We start from the raw sequence: 17,405 nt of genomic DNA, 5'->3' as shown, positions 1-17,405 counted from the left end.
CATAGAAAACTATCTGTTCGTACTTGTACTGTTGTTTGCGCCCGTGATGTTACCCTAAGGGCTCCCACTGAAAACCAGCGCTGCAGCTAAAGTCCTTTTCATGAAAGAAGTCCCCCAGAAACAGCGCTAATGTCTTAATGGCGCTCATTATCATTTGGTAATGGCGATCTTATTGTCATTTGTGTAGGGCGCTGTCAATTTTAGTTCAGGTTTTAGCCGCGGGACTTCTTTCATGAAATGGACTCTAGCTGTAGCTATAAGCTGAGTGGGAAACCTTCAGTTGGTCAGTGCGCTTTATTTATTAATGTCTGTGATTTTTTTCTTATTTATTTATTTATTATTCAACAAACAACACATTGAAATTAAGCCTAACCATAGTGCAACACAAACCACAGTTAGTTTTATAGCTTAGCTTTTATGTAGCTTAGCTTATTTTTAATATTTACTGACCGAATAAAAAATATTCTTATTTCATAAAACTACTCGTATTCCAGTAGGTTTAGGCATATTAAATTACTTAGCTACTCTGTACTCATCACAGACACTAAGAAATTCATTTTACATCAGCGCCATCTATTTCATATTATTAGCGATTATTTATTGTGAATAAGGCTTTCGTGCGAAAAGCAGAGAGAATGAAACCGACCGCTTTTATGAATAAATAACTGCAAACCGACCTAGATGGCGCTACAAGTATGAAATAGCTAAGTGAGTACTAAAAGTGAACAATTTGACTGAATTAACGGGATAAAATAAGGCGACATTCACAAATAACGTAACTTTCTATTGATAAATGAATTCATCATCATCAAAATCGATTCAGTAGATCTAGATAATAACTATAGCATATATCTTTACTCTGACTATAGCCTCAAAACTTTATCTCTTTATAACACGATTAGGACTGATATAGATTAAAGAGGCTAGGTATATGATTTTAGTAACCTTGTCCTGAAATTAGCTGAACTGATTCAAACTTCACTAAAGAAGCTATTTTTGGCGTTTGTGCTTTATAACTGGAAGGTTCAGGGTTTGATTTCCATTTATTCATAATTTATGAATAAGTTTTGTATGACTTCGGCCACGTTCCATTATGTCGTGCCACGGATTGGGAAAACCATTTCGGTACAAAGAAAAAGGATAATTGAATAAACCACAGCTCTTGCAGAGTAGGTATTGCGCCATCTGAGAATGTATCTTCACCTAACATACCCAGTCCCATAAAATGTGTTTTTTCTAAAATTTAGGGAAACCCAAAAAATCCCACTCTCCTATTATCGTGGGAACACAGTAGTAAAATATAGCCTATGTTATTTCCTGAAAATGTAGCTTTCCATTGGTGCAAGAATTTTTCAAATCGGTCCAGCAGTTTTAGCCTATTCAATACAAACAAACAAACGACGAAAACTTTCCTCTTTATAATTTACTAACCAACGCCCCGCTATTTCACCCGCGTAGACTAGAGAGTAGCGTTGCCATGAGAATACGGGGATAAAATATAGCCCACGACATTCACAAATAACGAGGCTTTCTAGGGGTAAAAGAATTTTCAAAATCGGTTCAGTAGAATTACAGATAATACAGAGATTACCCCATAAAACACTACAAACTTTACCTCTTTAAAATAATAGTAAAGATATAGATGAATATTACGAAGTTCACCGTATATGCTTGTTTAGAATAAAACTCACTAATTAGCAATTACAGACTATATTTTAAAAATATCGTACAAAAATAATGGAATGAATGCGATACAATCGTTGTTTAATCTTTGAAATAAACTTACGAGTTACAAATTATAAACCTTTATACAAACAACTCCTATTACATTTCTTAATATAATTACTAGATATATTTCATTAATTCGATGATAATAAAGAGTATAACAACATAATATTAATGGCACTCATAGCCTAAATTATTCATGAAACTTCTATATGTGATCTTTCATATATTTACACGCCTCTTCAATACTATAGTTATATATACGATTAATAATAATATTTAATTACATTTTCTTTTAAATTCATCTTAAATGATATAATTAATAAAATAAAAAGAGTACAAAGTTTTTGCAATAGACATAACAAATGCAAGTTTAAAAACTAAACGCCACATAACATTACATATTTTACATAAAAATATTATACCTATTTTAAGTTAGAGACACATTAATTTACTTTCTGTTAAAGGCAGAATTTAATAGTTTATTTTTTAAATAGATTAAGCAAGACGTCTCACACACAGGAATTATCAAGAATCTGTATTCCTGTGATACTAAATAATTATTTGATTTTTCTGGTAACTTCATACCTACATAACGCGTTACTCGTATTTGGCATTATATTTATCATCTTTTAAAATTACTTTTTCTGTTTTGACAAAAATATGATCCAAGGTCCACACTAAAATCTATTTTCTTATAATTAACATGTCTCTTCCTTATACGTACTTATGTCTACAATGTTTGTACAACTTCGCAATGTACAAAATACGGCATTACACATTAAACACTATACATTGAGGTTAACTTCTGTACTATTATGTCTTGTGTAGGTACATTTCTGTTATAAAGTGACTAAAGACTATCGCCCGTACTCATAAACACAGTTAAATCTCACACAATAGCCATGTTGAGAGGCTGACTTAGCCACATCTTCGTGATTTTGTAAAAGCTGAAAGTTTGTCAGTACATGCTTCTACCACAGTAAATACGTTAAACATAGACATAATATAGGGTACGTTATACACATATACTTATAGAGAACTTTAGAGTTCAGAGCGTGGTAGCGTTTTCAAGAACCCCGATCCTCAACCGTAGAAGCTTATTTTTTTTAGAAAAACTCGTTAAAGATTAAATTTTATGGATCTTTCTTGAAGATTGCCTCGAAGCTAAGTGGCGGTTACAACTTTTTTGTATTGTACCAAAGAAAATGTAGAAAAAACATACTTTATACTTGTATTGTTTGTTCTTTTTTTGTTTTATGTTGTGGTGTATAAATAAATAAATGGTGGAGGGTCTGGTCCCTTTAAAACTTAGGTACTACCTTCCAAAGTCACCAAGATCCAAACTCTATTATTGCCTATGGTTCTAGAAGTATGAGCTAACAAACGTTCAGCTTTTATAAAATAACGAAGGTCGTACGTAACGTATAAGTCGTCTAATTTTGTTGCACTGACGAATTCCATTGTTTCTGAATACGGTTGAAAGAATAAAATAAGCACAAATCATAACTCTATAAGCTGACAAATTCCAAATAAACTGCAGAGTCATCTTTGGCCTATGTACATAAAAACTACTACGTAACATCCTAAGAAAGATATTAAGCATATTTCGTAACTACTCGCGAAGGGTACGACGGATATGAATAAGAAATGTCTTCTTAAAACAACTGAATTAGTCTCTAGAAAAAAGTGAATTTTGATGAATGGACAAAGTGCGTGAGATAGCTAGACATTAGGTATCAAACTTGCTATCTTCCAAAGCCACTACGGTTCAAACTCCATAATTGGTAATAATAATAAGGCTAACCAGAGGCGTAGCGTGCCTTGGATTGCCCAGGATCAAGATTATTTGGGGGTAAAAAATCTCATAAAAGAAGCAAAAAATGCTTGCTTAAAATAAATATGACAGTGAATTAACCTATATAGAATGTTTCGGTTTTTTAGCTGCACGCTTAACCTGGGAAAAATATTGCTTTTTTTGAATTTAGTTGTTTTTGAAGTGAAACTCAAGGCAGTTTTATTATGAGATTTTTTCCGGGAAGCCCCAGATTAAATGAGATTATGGATTACATTTTCCTAAGTATTGCTTTCATACGTTAGGGGCCCCTGTAGTTCGCGGGCCCCATATCATTGATACTGCTGATAAGGCGGTAACTACGCCCCTGAGGCTAACTAAGGAGCTACAACTAAAGAGTAGGAGCATACTCATTAAGTCCAGCATGGGCTTCAAAATTTTCAGCCTTCGTAGAATGTGGTGTATTACAGGCTTTAGTTCTAGAAGAAAATCGTGCTCTGTGCAGACGGTAATTTATAATATAATGTGCCACAATTGGACAGTTGTTTTCAAGAACTAGTACGTAAAATATTAGATTATTCTTTCTTAAAATATGTATTTTTCAGAAATTGCCGAATACAACTACGGATGATTTAATCAATTATTATATAATTAAAATGTCGATTATTTTATTAAATACATTTTCCGCAATTAGGGCTATTAACACCAATCTCAATCCATTAAAACGAATTGTTGGAAGTCCGTTACATTAATTGCTTTTTCATCACTAATTGCGTAATAAACAACATTAAAACTCAAAGATATATGTTGCAATTCAAAATTGAATAATATTAAATAAATTTAATCGAAACAAACCAGTCATAGAGGATAACAACGATCCAAACACTCATTTATACTAGGAGAATTGAGGGTCTGGATCTTTAAAACCTTCCAAGACAGTACTTAGCTATAGTAGAAGCATGGACCGATAATCTTTTACTTTTGATAATGACATAGATCTGGACATAGGCAGGTTTTTAGATTTTAGAATTGATTCCTACATTACTCATACGAAAGTATCAACTACAAAGCAAGATTCTACCATATGTTAAACAGTAATAGACAATTTAACGAAGTGTATTCTTGTTTTATTATGTTCCCTAAGTGTAATAATATTTAATGACTAATATTTCACCATTCAACGTATAATACGGAAACAAACAACTCACGATTTTATCGCTTCGCATTGCAACGATGTAAGTAATCGATCGTGTAGGTAGATAAATGGTGTCTATGTCTAATAATTTCTTATGAGACTTACGAAGTAAGAATTAGATCCAAACAATTAAATTGTAGAAAAGATTGTTTATAAAATAGAACCATACAGAAAAGTTAAGACTGAAAAGCAAGAAAATAAGGTACATACAATAAACATGCTGGATACCCTGAGGCCTAAAATATTTTTTTATATCCTGAATCCTATTTTTGTTTTAAATAAATTTGTTGCTTTTTCATAAAAAGGGATTATAGTCATAGTATATTTACACTATATTCTGTAATAATTAGGATTAGCAAATTTATGACATGCACAATTTTACATTTGACAATACCAATTAAACGCAAAAGCTAAAGTGACTTCCAAAAAGCTTACTACGACCGGTTTCATCTGCACACGTGACAACTCTCTTTAAATGAAGCTTAGGATGTGTATTATAAATAGTTTATGTAAAATGTTCCATATCAACTACCATGTTTCCCAATAAAGTAAGGCATATTGTTTTATATCTCCGTTGATTATACCAATAATATAATCGAAAATAAAGCCCTAACATAGAAACGGTCGTTAGCATTCGATTGTTCTATTTTAATCTATAAAGTACGGTCGTGACATATCGATGCAAATGAATATACGTATACATATTCACGTCGATTCAATTCAACAATCGGTATTCTGTTGACGTGCGAAGCCTGCAACTAATAAAACGCTTTCTATATAACGATTATAACATGTAGAATTCGATGCCGATTCGATTGTAACTACTTTATAAGGATAATATATAGTCTTCGAACAATGACATTACAAATCGCATCGGTGTCGTATCGTTATTTTAAAGCGTTCATTTCATTGAAATTCTCCACAATCGATTTGAATAATCCTTTTTGAGCAGCGCTCGTTGGTCGTATCTCGTGTCCGTGGTTGTTGGCACTGCTTGTGGCCTAATGTTATCTGAAATTAAAAAAAAAACAATGTACTTTAATTATTTTATAATCAATGAATCAACACACAACCATGTGGTATATGAACAGGAGCTTCTGGTTTTTGAATGAAAGCTCAATATTTCATATTAGGGTCGGACTATGAAATATTTGACCTTTTTCCACGAAAGTTTCAGTAAAATAGCTCGAAATCAGAAAGTTAGTGGTGTTACCACCCCGCCCCTGTCTACGAAACGGAGAGGTTCCAGATATCATCATTAACATCCGATAGTATTCGTTATCACCCTAAGTCTAAAGTGAATCTAAATTTCATACCCCCTCTCCTAAGAGAAGGGAAGCCTGGTCCTAAAGGCCCAGTTAAAATAGGCTAATAAACATGTAATGCACATTCAGCACATTCGAATGGTTATTTATTAACCGAGCTAGATATGCCATATACACAGAATTAATGCAATAAAAATTGTTTTAAAAACAGTTTATATTGGTAAAATTTAAGTTCTTATCAAATCGTTAATTTAATTCAGACACATAGTAATAAAATATGATAAGTAGGTTATTTATATAATTTATTATTCCGTATTAATAATATACGGAAAAAGAGCGACGCAATCTTAGAAGGTTTCTACGATGTACTTTTGTTTTTAACTTCGCATTGTCTTTTAGAAATTATACCCGTCTCTTCGTTGTTACGGCTTTTATTACAGTAACTTAAAATATAAAAGTGGTCCCTAAAAGAAAGTCAAAACGAGTTATGTTGTCACACGCTACCCGTATTGCAATAGCGAGGTAACTACGAGTATATTAAGTAACGCTCAAATGTAAGCATCTAGTCAACCGATACAGGCTTTATTTCCATACAATTGCATTGTAGGAATCCGCTTAACTTAAGATACGTCACGATCTTGCTTAAAATAAATTAATATGATGTTCTCATGAAACATGCATTGGGTATCTAGGAAATACCTATGTTTATGTTCATTGTTACGATTTAATTTTGAATGACTTTGCTTTGCAGAAAGGCGTGATACAAAAGATTTAATTTGAAAAATGCACTTGTTAAATTTTTTTTTTATTCTGTACAAGTTAGCCCTTGACTACATCACTTACCCTGATGGTAAGTGATGATGCAGTCTAAGATGGAAGCGGGCTAACTTGTTAGGAGGAGGATGAAAATCCACACTCCTTTCGGTTTCTACACGACATCGTACCGGAACGCTAAATCGCTTGGCGGTACGTCTTTGTGGTAACTAACCACGGCCGAAGCCTCCCATCAGCCAGACCTGGACAAATTAAGAAAACCTCAATCAGCCCAGACGGGGATCGAACCCAGGACCTCCGTCTTGTAATTCCACTGCGCCACGAAGGCCGTCAATTTATTTCGACTTCTAAACAGCGGGTATACATATAACCCTTAACATTCGTTAGTTCGAAGAGCCGATGGACGTTGGGGTCCTAAGGTACTGGAAAGGCGACCCCGCACCGGAAAGCACAGTGTTGGTTGACCCCCCATTAGATGGACCAAGGACATTAAGCGGGTTGATGGACGTCCATCGGCTGTTAATGATGATGATACATTCGTTATATTGGACTGCGCCGGGACGCTCAGTAATAACTTAACCAGTATCCCTATTTGTATGACTTTAGTTTCATTTGTTTGAAACAGCTGTTGATGCGAATTACAATAGGTTGCGTAATGCGTCTATATTTAATCAATGCCTTAATACTGTATTGTGTTTTGGGACTGCAAAAAAAACGATTCAGTCAATAAATGTGATTACAGTATTTATCACCTAATTTTGTAATGTAATATTAATAATACATAACGATCCCATTAAGTTGAGAGTTGCGTAATTATTGCCAAAAGTTGGGATACTATTAACTCGCCGAAGGTCTTTTTGGCTATATCAATTACAATTCTCACGTGAATTATAATCTTGACTAAAATATGAGCATGACTATTTAAATTTAATGTTTCTAAGATAGGGTATGATATCGGCTGAAGCTAGTCGTACGGTAACCGGAAAAATTATATTATTTTATTTTTCCAGCGATTGTATGTATTACATATACATATTTTAAATTTATATACGGTTACGGTAGGGTATGTGTATGTATTAATAGTCATTGGATACGTTTCTTACATACATACCATTTTCTTGTAGAATAATCAAATAAAACGTATCAATATGAAAATTCTAGTACATTCGAAAATAATTACAAATTATTTCTAAATTGGACTAGATACAAAAATATATTAATTTAAGCAGAAACTGTTAGCGATGTTTCTAAAATAGTACGTATGGATATTACGAAATCTGCTTTAGATTTCAATTATTCCAATCCTTTGCAATCGTCTAACGATTTTTGTAATACGCCGATTTGTATTAATTATAATGAAATGAAATGAACTTCATTTGCCTTAATACACTTAAATATACAAGATGGTCATACAAATATAAAGTCATAGTGTATTGTAAATGGCGCGCAAATTTTACAATATATATAATTGTTTGAGTATATATTACTTACCCACAATCATACAATTGTTTTAATTACGACCTCTATGCAGACCTCTTACTTTGTTGGGTAAACAGACAGACTTACTCGTATAGACAGTACCTACTTATATTTATGTCCTTCTACTTATAGGTACAACAAATTTGAATTCTGTGTTATATACGATATTTAAATGCTAAAAATATCAACTCATATCAGAGACCTCAGACTACAGAATACGAACTGGTGAATTATAGACCAAGAATGTCTTTAGAAATTTTTTTAACTCAAAATATTGATACTTATATTAAATATTTACCCCTTCGTTAAAATGTCGAGCCCATTTCTAGCACAGATCTTGGCCTCGATAGGTAAGGAGAAAGGGAAATATTTAATGTGTTACAATAAAGTAGCGAGACGGCCTTTGTTCTCTATAATCAATACTAGTAGACCGTCCACGGTTTCGCCCGCGTAGTTGCCATAAATACGTAATATTACTCGCTAATAATGTAGCTTTCAATTGGTGAAAAATTTTTTTAATTCGGTCGTCGGTCGGTCTTCGTAGCAAAGAAATAAAAATCTAACCTCATTATAATATTAGTTTAGAATTTAGATTATCAACTAAAGTGTCCAATCAAATCGTCTTTGAATACATTATGGGTTGAGAAAGAGGATCTTAAAGTCATCTAAGACTTCAAGAGTTCAGCCAAGCGAGAAATTAAGTTGAGTAAGAGATACCTTGAAATTCAATAGAACTGCTGTTGTAATAATTGTATGACGACCATTGACGTACATAATGTTCTAGTAAAAGCGTGATAAGTAAAATATAGCAATAGTAGAACAATACAAATTATTTTAGAAATATGTAGAGGTAAGCTCGGATAGTATTTATATAGTGTTTAAGTGGTTTTTAGAACAATATGATATCATCATCATCATGCTCACCCATATTCGGCTCACTGCTGAGCTCGTGTCTCCTTTCAGAATGAAAGGGGTTAGGCCAATAGTCCACCACGCTGGCCCAATGCGGATTGGCAGAATTCACACACGCAGAGAATTAAGAAAATTCTCTTGTATGCAGGTTAACCCACAATGTTTTTCCTTCATAAGACACGTGATATTTAATTTTTTAAGATACAAGATGTTATAATCCATACTATAATTGTAAAGAAATAAAGTTTATGGTATTGTAGGGATAATCTCTGGATCTACTAAACCGATTTAGAAAATTATTTTATTTTTTGGAGCTCCAAAAGTAATGATCACAGATATCTTGGTACTTGTACAAAATATGTGGAACCTCGCGACTCTCAACCTCGTCAAAGTTGACTTGCAGTCCGGCCACCAGTTGCATGAGCTCTCTCTATCTTACTCCTTTAACAGTGCTAGATTATAGAAAGATCACATTCTCACCTCGGGCCATGTCTGGCTCGGATCATATGTGGCGGAACCTCGCGACGCTCAACCTCGTCAGAGTTGAGCTGCAGTCCGGCCACCAGTTGCATGATCTCTCGCTCTTTCTTCAATTCTTCTCGACCTGTCTCCACCTGGAAATAATAACATTTACATGTTATTATAACCCATATTCGGCAAACTGTCGATCACGAGTATCCTCTCAGAATGAGAAGAGTTAGGCCAATACCACGCTGGCACAATGCGGATTGGCAGACTTCACACACCTAGAAAATTAAGAAAATTATCAGGCAGGTATGCAAGTTTCGTTACGATGTTGTCCTTCACCGTTTGAAACACGTCATTTTTATTTTTTTTTAATGCACAACTAAAAAGTTGGAGCTGCACGCCCCGTACCGGATTTGAACCTACGCTCTTCGGACCATATCTAATAGTATACTAGTATTACACGGCTCTTACGTATACAACTATCAATAAACGATGCGAAACGATCATTCCCTTTTTTATGCAAACTAAGAGTATCATCATCATCATTAACAGCCGATGGACGTCCACTGCTGGACATAGGCCTCTTGCATGGACTTCCAAACAAAACGGTCTCGAGCCGCGAGCATCCAGCGGCTCCCCGCAACCCGCTTGATGTCCTTAGTCAACCTAGTGGGGGGTCGACCAAAACTGCGCTTTCCGGTGCGGGATCACCATTCCAGCACCTTGGAACGTCCATGGGCTATTTGAGCTATGTGGCCTGCCCATCGCCACCTTAGCTTCGCGACTCGCTGAGCTATATCAGTGACTTTGGTTCTTCTGCGGATCTCCACATTTCTGATTCGATCACTCAGTGAAATGCTTGGGCATAGCTCGCTCCATCGCCCTTTTCTCCCGGGCTTTTTATGAGGGAGAATATACTTATAATAAAATGGATACAACAACAGTCCGATGCACGGGAATAGAACTTAAGTCTCACCTATCGCCGGTTCCAACGGACATTAGTGGTAACGTTTGGTGCCAACTGTAGCACTACAGCTCGTGCACTGTAGGATGGTGCGGTTGACAGTTCGTTTCACTCTTCGAAATTTGCCACGATTTACGATAATAGTACGTATTATGAACGTCAAAAAGCAATTGTCACCATGGTACAGCGTACGAGCTTTAATGTCCGATTGAAATCAACGTGCTATTTTCTAGATCCACATATTGGGGCCAACGTTGGAGCCAATATGTGGAGCCGGCGGTACAACCCCAAAGCTGCTGAGCTCGAGGTAAATGTAGGTTACACGCACTGTCGCCATGTTAAGCGGTTGGTAAATTACTCAAATTGGCACTCAACCGCGGCATCGCCTCGAGAGGTACCCCACTCGCAACGTGTTACACAATCCGCACGGTAATCGATTGCAGTGGGATGCAATATTATAATCTGTGTTGCTTCCTTATAGACCGCGTACGTGGATGTAAGACGTTTTTCCGGTTTACTTGCTTAATTTCCGGTTCTGAATTATTGTGGTTAGCAGTTACGTATACAAAAAATTTAATGGGGATACCATACTTCAAATTGGATATTATTTTTTTAACCTACTCCTATCGTAGGAATACATTTTGGTCACGATCAAAAAATATGATTAATAGGTATTCTTCAAAATTTGATAAGGATTATCACAGAAAGAGAATTTCTCCAAAAATGGTCCAAATTAAAAAAATGTTCGGTCAGGAGACCCCAAATGAAGTCCTCATTGTAGTATTAATGTGGACATTTATCTAAACGATAGACAAGACGCCTATTCTCATCTACTGACTATTTAAACATGATTCCTAAGTACCCTAAAAAGTGTTCAGGCACTTTAGTTGACTTTGCTGGCCATTTTCAGTAAAGTCCTATAATTGTGAAAGTTCTCATTATAAAAAATCCTGTAATCAAGTTTGTAAAATGGTTCCGAAATTAAAAGGGTCAGAGTTACGTCACAATTTTTAGTGCATAATATATCAGTAGATACATTATTAGTTTACGTTAACTGTCATGGCCTATGATTAAAAATGGACAAGACATTCCTGGATATATGGATAATCATAGCCTATAAGCCATTTAAGCAGTTGCTTAGCATCCTGTCTTGGGAGGCATCGAGACGATCGAGAAATAAAAAGTTCCATCAGAAAGTTAAAGCATAATAGGCTAAAAAATGTGTAAACTATCACTTTTTTAAAATGGTCTTAAATAGTTCAATATCATTCTACCAAATTGAATTTTTTTTTTCATATTTTATTACGACATGAAAATTTTAGTTTTTATATATGTTTTTGACAATACGATCCAGAACGCCTGTCGGCTATGATGGTCTATTTTTCAACTGTTTCATGACGTCACTTTATCAAATCCATTACAAACGGAGTGTTTGACAAAAATATTAGTTAACAATTAGTTTGACGTTAGAAAAAAACATGGTTTTTAAATTAACTTATAAAATAAATCCTTAACTTTTAATAATTAATATAGGTACATGCACGACGTTGTACAATATATTCTACCTACAATACGTATTTGTAGTTCTCTTAAGGATGGAGGGTCCACAGAGGATGCTGTCATCAAGTTACCTTGATCCGGCACTGGACAAGACACAATCTTAAACGCGATCACGGATGCATTTTGAATAAAATGACACAGAGGGCAATAACAGATCTGACTAGTGTACCCGTGATCAAATCATTTAGGAGTAAATCTGAACCAATAAATACTCAACAAATTGCGAAAAGAAAAACTTTGATCGAATCCTAAAATGATAAACTAAAATCTGTTTAAAAAAAAACTAAAAAACTTTAAGATTCTATAGTTTTCACTTATTAAACGAGTATGTTTGTCATTAATTTATTTTTTAGGTAACTAACTAATCTTAGTTTTCCATTATTTATCTATGTCATTAGTTTATTGTTCAGATAACTAACAAGTCCATCAATAAAAACGTATAATGAGAAAAATGCCATAATAGCGCACACAGCAATCACACTTGATGACTAAACATGATCGAATCATAGAAAGCGTGAATGAAAGAAAAGGTAAAAGCTGTTCATCAATAGTAGGCATTGATGGTTACGACTGGCCATGAATCAGACAAAGTAATTAAAACTCTATGCTATATACCATTAAAAGCGTGAATGTCTTGTACGTTGAGAATTTAACGTGTTTATGTGAAGGAAAATACTGGACCTACACGTAGTAAATAAAGTACGTCTTCACTTTGTAATAACACAAAGTAAATACTCTCTATTTGCCATTGGCAATGAAAGTTGTCGTGTGCGTATTTAAATTTAAGAAGTTAAGTAAAAAAAGAAAACAGTGTTTACTTGTCTTAACTATGTCGACTAACCTATCAGTATGAAATTTTTTGTACATAGACAGGTAGATAGGCATAAAATTAAATTTAAAAAAAAAATATAAACGCAAACATAGCCGCGGGCTATGGTTTATTATTTGTTAGGATACCAATTACTTTTTTCTATGAAAATTTTAAAAATAAGAATTAAAACTCTAATATAAATAACGATGTTCTAATAACTTGCAAAAAGTTTTTAAGTTAGAACATCTATGCTTGTACCTAACAAGTATACATGTTTATATGACATTTACTGAATAAAATTATATACTAGTAAAGACGGTTAATAATGAGTTACATAATATATTTACATTCTAGCAATTATTTTATGAATTTAATCCATTATTTTCACCAATTTCTCTTCAACCGTGTCGGCAACGTGCATTTAATGCTTGATTTATTGTTGAATACTAGTACAATGCAACTATTTCATGATTAGTTAACTTTTTCAATGTTTGTTTTTTCATGTACGAATACATCGATAAGTCATCCATAACGTTGCGTTAACTTTAACGCCTATTTATAATCTACCAGCCGACGCCTCGCGGTTTCAGCCGCGTATTTCCTATTCCCGTGATATTACGGGGATAAAATATAGCCAATGACACTCATAAATAACGTGGCATTCTATTGTAATTATGAGAGATCATAGGTAGGTATATATGTATCCGGTCAAAATATTAAACTCATACGTTTCGTAGTTGGGTAAAAACACAAAACGTCTGTTTATTTGTCTGTCACGACCTTCTTTTACAGGAAACTGTGGAGGTACTGTGCAAAAATTGACATTCTAAGTTAACGCATTTAAAGGTGCATTTATTTATGCCGTATACATGTATTTTGTACATCATCATTATTAACATCCTCTTGATGTCCTCAGTCCACCAAGTGGAGGGTCGATTAACATTGCCCTTTCCGTTACGGGGTCGCCATCCACCTTGAAGACCTTGGGACCCCAACGTCCATCGGCTCTACGAACTATGTGCCCTGCCTACGTATAAAATGCCTATAGAGATAATTCCCGACTCCCTGTCGACGTACAATAATGAAATTCGATAAGAAAAAATAATTATAATACTTTTAGCCGTCATAATAAAATTTCTAATATTTTTTCATTCATAGTTTATGACTTCAACAATGTTAAATCGTTTTACAAAACTGTTGCATTAGCCTGACGACTCGCTCTTGTTTGTTTTTAAATCAATTCCTAAAGAAAAATATAGTTTTTACCAATTTCCCTCCAACCGTTGCGTATCGTGTTCTCGTTGATCACATACGGCGAGCTAACTTTCCAACCGAACTTGCCCACTGCGTTTATTGCACAACAACCTTTTTTCACACTAGTATTTGATTCGAATTTCTAAATAGCTCAGTTGAATGACGTGTGGGAAGGAAGAGTTAAACGGGCAATTAACAATTTAACGCGAAATCTCTAAAGTTACGCTCTATAGAATTACATAATATAAAAAAATATCTCCACATGGTTTTTGAAAGCAAACGCAGTTTCCTAATTTGAGAATTGATTTTTAGGTAATTGTGATGGTCTTTTTATAGTCTTTCTCATCATCATCATCATCGTATCAGCCGATGACCGTCCACTGCAGGATATGGGCCTTTTGTAGGGTCTTCCAAGCATTACGATCTTGAGCCGCATCCAGCGAATTCCTGCAACTCGCTTGACTCGCCAGTCAACCTGGTGGGGGATCAACCAAGACTGCGTTTTCTAGTGCGGGGACGCCATTCCAGCACCTTGGGACCCCAACAACTATCGGCTCTTCGCTATATGCTCCGCCAATGCCACATCAACTTAGCCACTCGTGGATCTATATCGATGACTTCGATCTACCTAATGTAATATAGTCTTTCTACTTTCGGTCAATATTATTGTCAATAGGTTGCTTATTATAGTCTTAAATACTTGTACCACGATGGTACCCCGGTAATATGGCAGTATTATTTCTATTTCTATTTCTATTTCCTTTGAGACAACTTTAGCCTACATCATCACCAAATATAAACGCTACAAACAAGCCAAATCAAATAGAAACAGTAAAATGAATCCCAATAATATTAGAAAACATATAAAATATGCGATGAGTTTACGGCCAGATCAACAGCGCACGAAATAACATCTTTAGATCGTCGTCGACGTCGCCGTCGTCGTCTGACGAATTTAAGACCCCGCCAACAGGGGATGTGACACACGTGCGGACGACTCATCGGGGTGTCACCACACGATGACGGCAACACCAACAACAACACAATTACCATCATCATTATTAGCATTACTTTATGGGGCCAGGCCTCTCTCCTTACCCTGCCACGATGCTATGGGTTGACGGAATTACGTTGATAATGGTAAATTAACGTAATACTTACTGATCGTTTCTTAGAAGAAACGATCAGTATTCCATGACTCGATCCAGGTTTCGAACACGGGACCTCGTGATCCAAAGCCACATAGGCTAACTACTGGACCAACGAGGCTGTACCGAATCTTACCCTACATATTGTCAATATATAATTGAGTATGTGCTAATCGTGAAAGCGTAACAAACAATCAAACTCACATTCGCATTTGTAAATTATTATGAACAAGTCGGCGCTCTGCGGTTTCACTTACGCAGTTCCCGTTTCCTTGAAAATTCCGGGATAAAATATAGATTGTGACACTCACAAATAATGTGGCTTTCTAATGGTAAAAGAATTTTCAATATCGCTTCAATAGATCCAGAGATTACCCCTACAAAACCACGAACTTTATATCTTTATAATAAGCATCAGTGGCGTGCAAAAGGTTTTTAACTAGGATAGGCTCTTATACGCATTGTACAAAATTGAAAATTCCTCCTGGAATACAGGATTATGAATCCTCAGGGTATGCATTGCGTTTATGCATCTATGAAGTGCACGCCCCTGATTAGCTTAGATAAGTATGGATAAAATGGCCGAAATGTTGGCGAATGATTCAAACACAAACGTTTTCCAAATGCGAATCGCAATATACACGATGACAGAACCATACAAATTTACAATATCTACACAAAGCAAAAGTGAAATACACAAACAATACAGTACGAAGATCTCAATACTATTGGAACGAAACGTCTTACTTTCTAAGAACTGTATGTAAACAGTGTCCATTTACAATGCACGCATAACGAAGTGTTAATATCTTCTTAATTATGTGCATATTCTTACAATAACAGAGACAGAACTCCTATAGTTTGGTGGTATCTGTTAGATTCATCTCAGGGTCATCATATCCGAAAAAAAACGTGCTTAAAGAAATATATAAGAGTTGACACATATTTCTGTTATCTTGTTGTCTTGGATGTGGTTATAAAATATTGAGTTTTTCTGTATTCCGAGAAATTTAAGAATTTTAACTTTATATTGAATTACACAACAATCTCCATGATTAAGGACCTCGTAAGGTTCTATTCTATTCGAGCATAACAACAATAATCACGTGAGTTTTGCCGTTTTTCTACTTCCGAAATATTTTCAGTGAGTTTGGAAGTTGGTGGAGTACAAAATCAAGTCGATTTTGAAAATTCCATTCAAAAGGGTATTTATTCCCTTATTTCACAAACCCACACTGAAATAGTGTGATGGGCCATTAAAAATACGCTTCTAAAAATAGGCTTTCCTGTAATAGTTGACATTATCACGAACTATAGCAGACGCCTCGCGGTTTTACTCGCGTAGTTCCCGTTCCCGTGAGAATACGGTACTAACCTTACTAACACCACAAACTTTACCTCTGTATAATATTAATATAGATGTAGGCTATATTACCTACATGGTGTAGACAACCCTGTTGAAATACAATAAATTAAATGCCTAATGAAGTATGGATTTCTTCACTGAACATGTGACGTCAGATGTACGATTACAAGACAACGAACGATTAATGCAACATGTCGAGTGTTCACGACTCCAAACAAGTTATGGGGGACGTTTCACCAAGTTGTAAATTGAGAACCTGCGATGGAGAGACTAAACCATTTATTGTTATTACATAAATTCACATTTTTTTTTATTTATTATTTACAAGTTAGCCCTTGATTACAATCTCACCTGATGGTAAGTGATGATGCAATCTAAGATGGAAGCGGGCTAACTTGGTAGGAGGAGGATGAAAATCCACACCCCTATAGGTTTCTACACGACATCGTACCGGAACGCTAAATCGCTTGGCGGTACGTCTTTGTCGGTAGGGTGGTAACTAGCCACGGCCGAAGCATCTCCCACCAGTCAGAGCTGAACCAATTAAGAAAACTAAACTCATTTAATGAAGTCTGAATGTAGGATGTCAGCCCATACTCCTACCGTAGGGTTGCCGCGAAATTATTTGATTAAGCGTTCCGGTACGGTGTCGTATAGAAACCGAAAGGGGTGTAGATTTTTATCCTACT

General features: G+C 35.2%; 1 protein-coding gene across 2 annotated transcripts in view; it reads right to left on the bottom strand.

Moving 5' to 3' along the window:
* Positions 1-1,694: 1,694 nt before the first annotated feature.
* The window catches only part of LOC112048395 (uncharacterized), a 40,081-nt gene continuing 24,370 nt past the window's right edge, over positions 1,695-17,405 (bottom strand). Inside the window, exons 2-3 of one of the 2 annotated variants that reach the window (XM_024085909.2) lie at positions 9,626-9,759; positions 1,695-5,726 (exon numbers count right to left, since the gene is read on the bottom strand). In XM_024085909.2, coding sequence (XP_023941677.1) covers positions 5,723-5,726; positions 9,626-9,759 — 138 coding nt within the window. In that variant the 3' untranslated portion in view covers positions 1,695-5,722. Of the gene's footprint in view, positions 5,727-9,621; positions 9,760-17,405 lie in introns of those variants that run through there. The other variant, XM_024085910.2, reaches the window with a different exon arrangement.

This window comes from Bicyclus anynana, chromosome 8 (genome assembly GCF_947172395.1).
Source record: "Bicyclus anynana chromosome 8, ilBicAnyn1.1, whole genome shotgun sequence".
NCBI lineage: Eukaryota > Metazoa > Arthropoda > Insecta > Lepidoptera > Nymphalidae > Bicyclus > Bicyclus anynana.
This window is presented reverse-complemented; position numbering and strand designations above follow the sequence as displayed.